The sequence below is a fragment of the Euleptes europaea genome, chromosome 18 (assembly GCF_029931775.1).
Source record: "Euleptes europaea isolate rEulEur1 chromosome 18, rEulEur1.hap1, whole genome shotgun sequence".
In the NCBI taxonomy this organism is placed as follows: domain Eukaryota; kingdom Metazoa; phylum Chordata; class Lepidosauria; order Squamata; family Sphaerodactylidae; genus Euleptes; species Euleptes europaea.
This window is the reverse complement of record NC_079329.1, coordinates 38,336,722-38,349,860: the sequence shown is the minus strand read 5'-3', so window position 1 is coordinate 38,349,860 and position 13,139 is coordinate 38,336,722. Positions and strand designations below refer to the sequence as shown.

At 48.0% G+C, this 13,139-nt stretch overlaps 1 protein-coding gene across 1 annotated transcript in view; it reads left to right on the top strand.

Moving 5' to 3' along the window:
• Nucleotides 1–12,922, top strand: part of PLCD3 (phospholipase C delta 3) — a 39,694-nt gene extending 26,772 nt beyond the window's left edge. Inside the window, exons 10-16 of the mRNA XM_056864711.1 lie at nucleotides 794–829; nucleotides 2,850–3,009; nucleotides 4,912–5,028; nucleotides 5,749–5,927; nucleotides 10,427–10,562; nucleotides 12,061–12,210; nucleotides 12,808–12,922. Of these exons, the coding sequence (XP_056720689.1) occupies nucleotides 794–829; nucleotides 2,850–3,009; nucleotides 4,912–5,028; nucleotides 5,749–5,927; nucleotides 10,427–10,562; nucleotides 12,061–12,210; nucleotides 12,808–12,896 (867 nt within the window). The 3' untranslated portion in view covers nucleotides 12,897–12,922. The remainder of the gene's footprint in view (nucleotides 1–793; nucleotides 830–2,849; nucleotides 3,010–4,911; nucleotides 5,029–5,748; nucleotides 5,928–10,426; nucleotides 10,563–12,060; nucleotides 12,211–12,807) is intronic.
• Nucleotides 12,923–13,139: the final 217 nt, after the last annotated feature.

The window sequence follows — 13,139 nt, the reverse complement described above, 5'->3', positions numbered from 1 at the left end:
TAATCATGTGCTGTTTGGGGGGAACAATGGAATATCCTAGTAAGAGACTAGGCAGAATTAATTCTCTGCTGCAGAGACTGATTGGAAGGCCAGAAACGGTAATCATACAGAGACAGAGCAGGCAGCTTCTTCAGCAAGTGGGCTCTTTGGATTCATGGGAGCCTTTAATTAGTTAGTCAATTTATTTTTGTGCCACACCAACAGTTGTCTTGGGGTATGCTATTTGGAGTGGATGGTTTAGACCTAAACTGACAGTTCATTTTTTTGCAAGGCAATGTTCATTATTGTGCAGGAGCTCAGCTTTTGCAAAACAGGCCCTAGTTTAGTTGCCGATAAGATAGCTTAGTTTCTTTTATTCAGGATGTAACTATGATGCTTGGATCTACCCTTAAGTTGGTTTAATAGCCACCCTTCCTGAGCAGGAGGGCCTTAGCTCCACTTGCTAGCGGAGTTATCCTCCTTCCCACCAGCCAATCTGGGACAGAGGTTAGAGTGTTGGGCTGGGACTTGAGCGAGCCCGGTTGAAATCCCACGCTGCTTTGAAACTCCTCTGGGCCAGTCACTCTGCCTCTCAGCCTGATCACAGGGCTGTTGTGAGGATAAAATTGGGGGGGGGGAGCCATGTACACCACGCTGAGCTCCTTGCAGGAAGGATGAGATAAAAATGTGAGAGCATCTAGAATTCTTTGCAGGAAGTCATACTTGTTAAACGGGTATCAAATGCTGCAGAGCAGATCTGTCCCTCGGAAAATCTGTCTAGATCTTTTGTCTTTCTCTTCTTTTTTCCTTCCAGTCCACAAACTCTCTCCAGGAGATCAAACCACTACAGGTGAGTGTCTCTCGCTTGTTGGTGGCAGGGGAGAACTTTGCCCATCTCCAGGGCTGGCTTCAAGGTACCTTTTTTTTTGCCCCAATTAGGTACACCCATCCCCTCCTGTACTGTGACTCGGGGCTTGGCTTGTACCAGATTGGCATCTTTTCAGGCCCAGGAAAGGATGATTTTGGAGGATGCCAGGCCCCTCCTGAGCCCTGATAGCTGGGAGCAAGCCAAGTCCCTGTGAAGCCTCCCCCCACCCATTGTGCTGCCCCCAAGCAGTCCCTTGGGTGGCCTAACTGGAGAATTAGCCCTGCCCCCCCAGACCCATTAAGCCAAATGTAGCCATACATATTTCTTTGGGCTGACATTTGAGAGATCTAAGTTTTTGTTCTGGGAAGGGCTCTTCTCAATCCTTTAAAACGTCTCCAGGCACAACAAACAAACTTGCAGGAAATATCCCAGATTTTTCCTTCCTGTTTCCCCACATAAATCTGGACACTGCATGAAAGTCACGCCCTTCAGAGGTCTCTTCCCTAGAGACTTCAAAGATGGGGCTGAGCAAGGATCTATAGGGCACCTGGGGTTTCAAATTGGGGGTGCCAGTTGTAGGACTTGGGATCCTTCGCACTCGGAACCCTGTTGGCTGGCTCCCAGTCTGAGTCCTGCTGTGCTTGTAAGCCCACTATGGCAAAAGGGTAGTGTTTCAGCCCTCTGAAATGGCACATTTGATCCCTGAAGCTGAGGACCTCTAGCTGTCCAGTGAGCCCTGAAGAATGGTCTCTCTCAGCCTTTCAATGCCCGTGCCAAGATGTGTCTGTAGAAGGCACACACTCCCAAACATTTGGTCTTCCCCCTCTCCTCAACAGTAATAATTTGTGATAGAGAACCAGTGTGACCCAGTGGTTAGAGTGTCAGATTAGAACTGGGGAAAACCGTGTTTAAATTCCCTCTCAGCCAAGTAGTGCACTGGGTGATGCTGGGCCAGCCATGCTCTGTTATCCTAACCTACGGGCATCGAGAGGCTGAGAGAGACCATTCTTCAGGGCTCACTGGACAGCTAGAGGTCCTCAGCATCAGGGATCAAATGTGCCATTTCAGAGGGCTGAAACACCACACCTAAAAAAGGATATTGCAGAGCTTGAGAAGGTGCAGAAAAGAGCAACCAAAATGATTAGGGGACTAGAGCAACTGTCCTATGGGGAGCGGTTAAGACGCTTAGGGCTGTTTAGCTTGGAAAGAAGGTGGCTGAGGGGAGACATGATAGAGGTCTATAAAATTATGCATGGTTTGGAGAGAGTGGACAGGGAGAAATTTTTCTCCCTCTCCCATAATACTAGAACGCGGGGTCATCTGCTAAAGCTGGAGGGTGAGAGATTCAAAACAGATAAAAGGAAGTATTTTTTCATACAACGCATAGTTAAATTGTGGAACTCCCTGCCCCAGGATGTGGTGATGGCTGCCAGCTTGGAGGGCTTTAGGAGGGGAGTGGACATATTCATGGAGGAGTGGGGTATTCATGGCTGTTAGTTAGAATGGATACTAGTCATGCTGCATACCTATTCTCTCTAGTATCAGAGGAGCATGCCTATTATTTTGGGCGCGGTGGAGCGCAGGCAGGATGGTGCTGCTGCAGTCGTCTTGTTAGTGGCTTCCTAGAGGCACCTGGTTGGCCCCTGTGTGAACAGACTGCTGGACTTGATGGGCCTGGGTCTGATCCAGCAGGGCCTTTCTTATGTTCTTATGTTCTACCTCATAGGGTTGTGAGGATAAAATGGGGGGGGGGAGAAGAGAGTTAGGTGAACTGTTCTGATTTCCTTGAAAGAAAGGTGGGACTCTTGTGTGAGAGGGGCACAACTGTGGTCTGAACGAAAAACAAACGGTCTGCTGCCTTCTAATTTACAAAGGCTTCCTGGCCTGATCACCTGGAGACTACTGCTGCTCACCACAGGTGTGCTGATATTAACAGTCTTGCAGTGAGTAATTCACTTACCAGGCACTGGGAAAGGCGATTGCTAGCTCTTTGCCTCCACAGGCAAAGGATGCCACGCAAATTTCACGGGAGCTCTCAGATGTGGTTGTGTACTGCCGGTCTGTCCCCTTCCGAAGCTTGTCTGGTGCTGGCCATCACCAGCAGCCCAAGGAGATGTGTTCGTTCAGTGAGCGGAAAGCCAGGAAGCTGATCAAGGAATCAGGTAAGGTTGGTCTCTTGGAAGGACAGGTGTGTTCCTTTAGCAGCCATTCCCAGTCTTTAGAAAAAAACTAAATTACCTGAATTTACTGGAGCAGAGAGATAGGCAACAAAGATTAGCCCAGTGGTTCTTATCCCCTATTGGCCTCACAAGTGAAAAATTAGGATGTTAAAATTAGGACAGAAACTAGGACATTAAAATTAGGACAGAAAAAATGGCATACAGCACATATGATTCCATGAACATGATCTCAGAATACAGATCAAAAAATCCCCACAGTGGACCCAGGTGCTGAAAGGAGAGGCGCTTCTACAAACCTGGGGGGATTTTCAGGCTTGCAGAAAAATCCTAAAAATGAACGTTTAAATTAGGATTTAACCCTCCCCAAAGGAGAAAGAATGCGTAGGCTTGCACACACATCAAACTTTTAAAAAATGCCAACTGACATCTCACAAGACCAGGATCGGTATTAGGCAGTTTCCCAGAAGCTCCTGTAAACAGGCATTTTAAGAAGAAGAAGTAAGGAGCAGCTGAGGAAATGGGGAGAAAGTGGCAGTGGGAGGGGTTGGAGGGGTCTGAAAACAGCAGTGGGAGAATTTGGCAACTGGAGAATGGAGCGTGAGCAAGAGGGAAGGAAGAACCAGGAGCTGATGGACCAGAATCGAGCTGCGCTAGTGCAGACCAACACGGCTACCCTCTGAAAAAAAGATATCTTTATAGTACATGCATGCAATATACATCTGAGGTATACATTAAATGAGATCCTTGTGCCTGAGAGTCATCAGCCGACTAGGTAGGATTTCTGTTTTCTGTGTACTACATTGATAAAAACCTGGGGGAGAAACCTCAAAATCTGGGATTTTAACCTTAGGGCAAGGTGAGCCATATGAAACAGCTCTCCTCCATGGGTTGTGGGAAGCCATTTCCAGTTGGGAGAAAGGACCTCCTGAAGTTGGGAATGTTCCCTGCTTGTCCCCAAAAGCTCTGAAGGTTGTAGTTCACTGGAGGGCCCCACGCAGCTCCTGTTAGGAATAACCAGGTAAACAAATAGGATGCATTTTTAGTATCAGTCTAACTAAGGGAAATGCCACTAAAAGGTGATATGTCCTTGGAATTCTTTTGTGGTCATGGGGCTTAAAAATCTGCCCCAGGTGGAGAAATGGAGGTGGCCAGGTCCAGGCAGAACTTTATCTTTGGCCAATAGGGTACCCAGCTTTGGTGGAACAGAAAGAGAAAAAAGAGAGCAGAGTTTGATCCCCCCCCCCCAAAAAAAAACCCCAGTTAGGAAGAGGTAGGGAAGACAGCTGGTAAAAAAAACAAAGCAGAGCCAGTCAAGAGAGAAAGGACACCCGTGGGCCAAAGGGTAGCCTTTGGAAGTGAAGGCTGGTCCTAACTGGAAGGATTTGGAGGTTGCTGTGGTCTTGAGACGCACAAAACAACCCTGGAGATAACAGACTTAGACTGGAGGATTTCTCCAGGTGTGATGTAAGAGAGAGGTGCCGGAGCAGATGGACGTGGCTTATGCTGGCTGCAGAATTTGCCTTTCCTTGGCAGAGCATTGGGGCCAAATAGCAGAGTCAGCCCCAACCACTGGTCTCATCCTGGGGGGGACCATGGATGGGGGCTGCGGAGCTGACACTGGCCGTTTTAGGAGGGAGCTGGTCAGAATCAGGAGGGTCCTCGCTTTCAGACACGAGTAGTTTTTACTAGGCAGAATAATGTTTGTTGGCTAAATTGGCAAAACGCTGGCTGGCTCAAAACCTGGTCTTGGAAGTCTGCATAGTTTGAGTGTGGATACTGTGCCCTTCCTTAGTGGTTGGTTGGGTGCATTATAATTGGCATCACTGCCGGGCATTTCTTTTCCTCCCTGTTGGTGGGAAGCTGCCAATGTTCTCTGTCTTTCAGGAAACCTTTTTGTCCGCTTCAACACTCGACACCTCAGCCGCATTTACCCGCTGGGGCTCAAGATGAACTCCTCCAATTACAATCCACAGGAGATGTGGAATGCCGGCTGCCAACTAGGTAAGTGGGGGAAGAGGAAGGCCCAAAGCCGCCGCCTCCTCTCGTCGGGCCCTTTGGTAGACCTCACAAGAGAGTTTTGAAAGACCGCAGGGAAGGAGACCCAGGACGTCCTGCGGACCGCTCTTTGGAAATTCAGGAGCAGGAGAGTCGGGTCCCTCCTATGCTGCGCCTGAAGTCCCCCTTCCTAGTCACTGTTGCTTTGCACGCACACACACACACCCTTCAGTCCCTTCCCCTTAAGAAGAAAGAAAGCCCATTCTGAGGAGGGGCCCAAGGGCAGCTCCATCTATGTGGAGCTAGGCCAGAGTCAGCCATGTTATAAAACCAACGTGGAGCCTGATTTGCTCTCTTGTGTCACATCATCCCTTCAGTAGTGGTACCAACGCTGGTTCTGTGAATGAAACACAGCAGCGCTCTTGGCCCTCCTTACCCTTTCTTTCAGCCTGAAGCTGCACGCTTCCTCCCTGAGAGGCTGAGAGAGAGTAGTGGGTCAAGGTCACCCAGGGAGCTTGATGGCTGAGAAGGGATTTGAACTCTGGTCTCCCTTGTCCTGGTCCAGCACTATCTACTACATCCCTGCTGGCTCTCTTTTGCCATTTACCCCTCGAGACCCTTCTGAAATTACAACTAGACAAGGTGCAGATGTTTACAAAATGGCATTATTACAGGTTTTCTGACCCCCTTGGATAACTTTCTCCCCTTTCTGTGCCCACCTTGCAGTGGCGCTTAATTTCCAGACACCGGGGGCAGAGATGGACCTCAATGATGGGCGCTTCCTGGTGAATGGCCGTTGTGGCTATGTCCTGAAGCCCACCTGGCTGCGCCACAGCCAGAGCACCTTTGATCCTGAGTCACCCCGGCGGGGCACTGGCCAGCGCCCTGTTGCCCTCACTATCAAGGTACAGTGAGTGGGGAGTGTTTTTGTGCCAAAGGCTGTGTCCTTTTCTGTATTTAGATGCACCAACAAGCTAAGGGGCTTTTCTGCATTCTCATTTTCCTCACAGTTTCTTTGGTTTCCCCCCCCCCCCCCGTTGTGTACATATTTTGCTCCCTCTAGTGGGTCAATTCGATATCATACAGTTTATGTCCGGCATAAAAATCTACAGTTTAAATCTGCAGGAAGATGCGCCAGACATAAACCAGTGTGATATCAAATTGACCACTAGAGGGAGCAAAACATGTGCGGAACAGAACCCCCAAAGAAACACGAACTTACAAGCAAGGGAAAAGAGAATGTGGTCAAGCCCAGGTACATGTTTGGAGATGATGGAGACAGCAAAGTGAGCTCCTGTCTAGATTATGTAAAGTTCTACTTCATGGGGTTTTCAAGGAAAGAAGTGAGCAGAGGAGGTTTGCCATTGCCTTCCTCTGCATAGCAGCCCCAGTCTTCCTTGGTGGTCTCCCATCCACCCTGTTTAGCTTCTAAGTTCTGATGACATCAGGCTAATCTGGGCTATACATTACATGCTTCGAAGTAAGGCCTATTGGACTGTATGGAACTTGCTTCTAAGTAAAAATGTGTACAATTGAGCTGGAAGAAGCACAGACAGAATGGCCAGGATCCACTGCAGGAGCCCGGCCGGTCGCCTCAGTGATTTCCGGGCTGAACCCCCTCTGCGGGAGCCCAGCCGGCCGCGTTGGTGTTGCCACGCTCCACTGCCCCCGCGGGGGCCCATGCAGACCTTCTCTGTCGGCCTGTTAGGAGATGGTTTCCCCTCTCCTTGGGGGCTGCAGTCAATAGTTGCAAGAATGCTCCTTGCTGGAGTAGGAGGTTATTTCTCCTTAAGGTTGGAGGGTCCCTTTCCTCGTGTAGGTAAGGATGCTACGGAGCAACCTCTGTAGCTGCCTTCCCTTAGAGAGGCAGGAAGGAAACTGGAGGCAGAGGGCGATTCCAGGTAGGAAGTGGGAAGTTTCACTAGTTCCTGCCCACTTTAGCACTGGAAAGGAATCGCCCATCTGTCTCCAAGATGCCCTCCACCTCAGAGTGAGAATGGCCAGGGTCCAGTTTGCATAACGTCACTGCGAGGCACAAGTTTGACCCTCAGAATTGGTGGCCCTTCTCAGACCTGATTTTCTTATTCTCTGAGTAGTCATCTTCCCACGATTAAGAAAGCTCTGCTTTGTCCTGGCTGTGGCCACACTGACCTGCCCATGCAGCAGAGGGCGTCCTTCCTTATGGAAGCACAAAACACACCACAAGGCAGACATATCAAAAGGAAAAGGGGAAAAAAATTTAATCAGACTTCACCTCGAAGAATATGAGCCATTTCTTACAGACATGTGTGCTATTTCCCCCCCTCCCCCCTTCACTTTCCAAGTTGCATGTGTTTTTGCTTTCTAAGTTATAAAATGTGCAGCCCCTGTCTTTGGATCTGTAGGTGATGAAATGCCTGCCACTGCCCATTTGCCTGGGGCAGCCTTGTAAATCTGTGCAGATTCAGTAACTCCAGAATAATTGTGAGATTCTCAGTTCCTAACCAAGCAGCTGCTTTTCACTGAGCGAAGTCAGCTGCAGTTTAAGATAGTCTAAGGTTGCATTTGCAGCAGGTCAGTGTTATGTTGCAGCTGATATTAAACACCAATATATATACAACAGAAATAAATAATATGTGCACATACTAGGGTGCAAGTCCAAGTGATCTCAGCAAGACTTGTTCCAATTCGCTGTACAGAGGGGTTAGTATGCACATAAATACCTAAATAAACGTTTTTTTAAAAAAATTGTCTGGGGTATTTGATGCATGATTGCTTATTTTCCTAATGCAGTTGAACACTTCATGCTGCCTCAGTCACATGGTGAGCATATGTGGGTGAAATGTCTTGGTCTGAGGTGAACGTGAGGCTGGGTATTCTAGTTTTCACACCCATGCTCAGCGCTTGTGTGCAGTGGTGGACAGGGTATAAAAATATTGGTTGCCAGGAGACAAAGGGGACCCACAACTATAAGGCTCTCATTTAATTTTTATAAGAAATAAATAAAATTTTCAAAAAATACATAAGTGGAAAAAAGGTACAATTAATTTTTTTTTGCGAAATAAATGTATATTTTTTAGTAATTATAGAGCCCCGTGGCGCAGAGTGGTAAGCTGCAGTACTGCAGTCCAAGCTCTGCTCATGATCTGAGTTCGATCCCGATGGAAGTTGGTTTCAGGTAGCCGGCTCCAGGTTGACTCAGCCTTCCATCCTTCCGATCAAGTGAGGACCCAGCTTGCTGGCGGTAAAGGGAAGATGACTGGGGAAGGCACTGGCAAACCACCCCGTAAACAAAGTCGGCCTAGTAAACGTTGAGATGTGATGTCACCCCATGGGTCCCCGGTGCTTGCACAGGGGACCTTTACAGTTACCTTACAGTGTACATATATTGTACATATTACTGGCAGTATACCATAGATACTAAATGTAAATACAGATTGTTATAACTGAATTTATAAAAAAAATTAATTTAAAAAAAATGGTGGATATTTTTAAGTCCACTATATTAAGAGCAATCATTTGAATTCACTAGATGATTGTGCGAATCTGTCAATAATTGCTTCTGCATCCAATTCATCTAACAATTCCTTTTCAATGGATAGCAACATGTATGATTCCAAGTTCTCCTCAGACAGTGAATTTCTTAAAAGGTAAAGGTCCCCTGTGCAAGCACCAGGTCATTCCTGACCCATGGGGTGATGTCACATCCCGACGTTTACTAGGCAGACTTTGTTTACCTGGTGGTTTGCCAGTGCCTTCCCCAGTCATCTTCCCTTTACCCCCAGCAAGCTGGGTACTCATTTTACCAACCTCGGAAGGATGGACGGCTGAGTCAACCTTGAGCCGGCTACCTGAAACCAACTTCTGTTGGGATCGAACTCAGGTCGTGAGCAGAGCTTGGGACTACAGTACTGTAGCTTTCCACTCTGCACCATGGGGCTCCACTCTGCGCCACGGGGCTGAATTTCGTAGCCTTGTCTTTATGATCTTTAGCTTTGAAAATGTCTTCTCACATTGGACTTGAGTAACTGATGGTGTGCAGAGGACTTTATAAAGTTCATAAAGGTTATCATATACCTTGTCATAAAGTCTGTTGGGTGCCAGAATTTTTACTGCACACGATGGGCAATTACTACAAATTTTACACTTGTTGCAACTGGAATCCTTATAATCACCATCATTAAGCAATAGCTTTAATACATCAAAGTTTGAAGCAAAATTAAACAATTCCAATATTACTTGATCTTTGTTGATTTGTGGAGACAGCTTAATAATACCTTCCATTGCTTCATCTTCAAGGCCCTTCTCTGCAGTAGTTTTAAGCTTTGCTGGGTCCAAGCAGGATAAATCTTTATTCAACTTTTTGTGTTGTACAAAGCGTGAATCTAGTGATTAGGTTAAACACATTTACTTGAAAATCAGCTAGAGAATCTGAGGAATTTCCCTCAGCATCTTAAGCTCATCTGCCATTCTTTTCTTCTTCCTCTGCCTCATAACTGGCAATGCTGTTTCCGAAGGGTCAATTTCCAATGTTTCATTTTCATCCACATTCAACTGTAAAAAGCTGATGAAGCACACTCAAACTGAGGCCGACACAATGAAAAATACTTGCTGTCTTTGCAATGTATGCAGTAGCTCGATGCAAAGTTGGCTCTGTCCACACGTCGCGATCCCAGGCTGGGATTCCCAGCTAAGCTTCATTGCGCAGTCGCAATAGTAAAGATCCGAGCCTATATAACGTATGCGTCGGCCTCACATAACCCAACTCAGAATTATTTTTTCAGAGTTATTTATTATATTCTTAAATATAAAGTATCCTCAAAAAATGATTTGATTAAAACAAATATTAAAATAATAATACAATGTAAATTTTAGTTGCATACACTAATAGTATTGGAACTTCTGTTATATTTTCAAGCTACTAAAAGGTCATTAACATTTTAATATAAAAATGCGTTTCTGGCTCATACGGCTGAAGAGAGATGCTTGAAGGTGTGTGGGCGAAGGCTTTCTTCAGTCTCAGAAGCTAGAGAGGTGGTAAGATAGGGAGGAGGCCAAGGCTTTGAATAGTCCTCGGATAGCTAAAAGCCAAAGGGAATTATGCAAAACAAGATCCATGAAGCCAAATGTCTACTGTTCGCATAGTTTATACAGGAAGCAGAATTCAGCATTTCTTGGTGCAGAGCTTTACCGCTTCTGAGACACAGAATACACCCCGCCGGGGCCAAAACTCAGCTGTACAGGTTCTTTTTGAACATGGGATAGTTAGTACAATGTTTAGTGGATACTTGATTATGTGCTCTGGTGTTTGCTGTTGTCTCTGAAGAATTGTGGAGTGTTTTTCCTGTCCGGGGTGGTGGGGTGGTGGAAGGAGCCCACCCACTCCCTTCTCTGCACTGACGTTTCCCTTCCCCGCCTCCTTCAGGTGATCACAGCCCAGCAGCTCCCCAAGCTGAACAAAGAAAAGATCTCCTCCATCGTGGACCCCTTTGTGCGCATCGAGATCCACGGCGTCCCCACGGACGGTTGCAAGAAGCAGACGGAGTATCGGCTGAACAACGGTAAGGTGTGGCTCAGGACATCCAGGGCGGCTGGAGCTCAGAGACGGAGCACCAGCATTGCCTGCTGGAGGTTCCAGAGGGGAGGGGGAAAGGAGTTCAGGCCTCAGGGCCAAGAAAGCCCTTTTCTTGAGACCCGGGGGAGCTGCATCCCGTCTGGGTAAACAGATCTGGGCTTGCCAGGCCAACACCTGCCTTGCCTCCTAACAGGATCAGCAGTGGTGGCAGGAGAATTGGGTTCAGTTCCCCTCTCCTCCACATGAAGCCTTCTGGGTGACTTTGGGCTAGTCACAGTTCTCTCTGAACTCTCTCAGCCGCACCTACTTCACAAGTTGTCTGTTGTGGAGAGAGGAAGGGAATGCGATTCTGAGCCGCTTTGAGACTCCTTAAGGAAGAGAAAAGCAGGGTATGGTGGTATAGTGATTAAGAGCTGTGGACCCTAATCTGGAGAACCGGGTTTGACTCCCCACGCCTCCACATGAGTGGCGGATGCGAATCTGGTGAACCGGGTTGGTTTCCCCATTCCTACACATGAAGCCAGCTGGATGACCTTGGGCTAGTCACAGCTCTCTCAGCCCTACCTGCCTCACAGGGTGTCTGTTGTGAGGAAGGGAAGGTGATTGTAAGCCGGTTTGATTCTCCCTAAAGTGGTAGAGAAAGTCAGCCAACTCTTCTTCTTCTAGGCCCTATTCAGACATAATGCTGAGAGGTCTGTGTTCAGATCTCCTGTTTTAAAAAATATTGTAAAGCGCAGCCAGGAAAAGCAAGTGTTTGGATAGTATGGGGGAGAGTGTTTTGCATCTAAATCCCCCCCCCCAAAAAAAGCTGGTATTGTCAGTTTTCCCATATGTAACTTTGGAGGAAGGGAGCAATGCAGATGGGGAAGGCAATGGGGGTAGGGGAGGGTGAAAGACCTCCTACCCCCAGTGCTGAATCTCAAATTGATTTGGGCACTTCCACAATTGCTTTTATTTTATTTTTTGAGATATATCTGAGTACAAATCTGTCATGTCTAGCTTGGACTTTGCACGTATCACAGATCATGTGCAATAGGAAGCTGTATGGTGTATTCTGAGGTTGCACCCAAGTACAGAGAGCCAGTGTGGTGTCGTGGTTAAGAGCAGCGGACTCTAATCTGGAGAACTAGGTTCGATTCCCCACTCCTTCACAGGACGCCTGTTGGGTGGCCTTGGGCCAGTCACAGTTCTCTCCCAACTCTCTCAGCCCATACGGAGGACGGCAGTGGCCACCCATCTCTGAGCGTCTGTTGCCTTGAAAACCCTGCAGGGTCGCCATAAGTCAGCTGTGACTTGCCGGCACGCACACCACCACACAAGAGATATATAAAGTGCAGTTACTTAGCTGAGCTTCTTGAGAATCTGTGTTTTTTTCTTTTTAAAAGCATCTAGCCTTTCAAGCGGGCATTGTTACTTTGGGCTTCTGTCCCAGAGCAGCCAGCAAAGCTTCCCCTCATTTGCATGTCTGTTTCCTGGGTTTGCAGGGTTTAATCCATGCTGGAATGAAACGCTGATGTTCCAGGTCCGGGTTCCAGAATTGGCGCTGGTGCGCTTTGTAGTGGAGGATTATGACACCACTTCTTCCAACGACTTCGTGGGACAGTTCACTCTGCCACTGCCCAGTTTAAAGGAAGGTTGGTCTGCCTCTTCTTGGGTGGGTGGGTGGGTGTTTCCCACAGTGGCACCTGGCCTTCTTATGAACTGCCCGTTCAAAGGAAACAGCCCCCACCCAAGCAACTCACCCTCCCCAATCTTCAGGACAGCCAGGTGAAGATGTTCATTAGATTTAAAAAAATTGCAGGTGATTTCTGTCACTGCGCTCTTGCACGACACGCACCTTGGGCCCGTGCTCTATAAAATCAACAAAGCCGCCTGTGGGATTTTATTCCAGTCCTGACTTCTGGCAAACGACAGGACAGAATTGTGTAGGTCTTGTAGCTCATACTTTGCCCCAAATAGCATCGCCTGCTCCTCAGACTCCCTCCACCCCAACCCAGGTATCCCAGTTTGGAAGCAGTTAGGTTGTAGAGAGCTCCCTGTAGTGCCAGTAACTCTGTGTGCAAACAAGGAGGCCAAGAGACGTTTTTCAGAACTGTGCCAGGCCCTGCATGCTGGGCACAGCAGGGGCCGAAGGAGTCCATGGAATGGAACCAAACTTATGTGCAGATAGGTGTGCCGCCCTGCCTTCCCCCCTCTGATGGGGTTTCCTTCTGCCTCTTTCTCCTCGCCAGGGTATCGCCACATCCACCTGCTCTCCAAAGACGGCACACCCCTGACTCCTGCCACGCTTTTTGTGCACGTGAAATGCAAGAAGATGTGAAAATGAGCTAACAAGATGCAAAGGACACCCCGGCTGCGGCAGAAAAATGGCCGAGCAGCTGCGCTAATACTTGGTACCCCCCTCGGTCAAACCCCGTGTGCTTCTGAGCCACAAACAGGAAGTGGTGGGGGGCCAGCCCCCATGGGCTGGGCTGAAACGGTGGTGTGCAAGTAAAACCTCGCTCGAAGGTTCCAAGTCTGTTAGGGTCAGGGATCTGAAGAAATGTGGTGCTGTTGAGTCCGA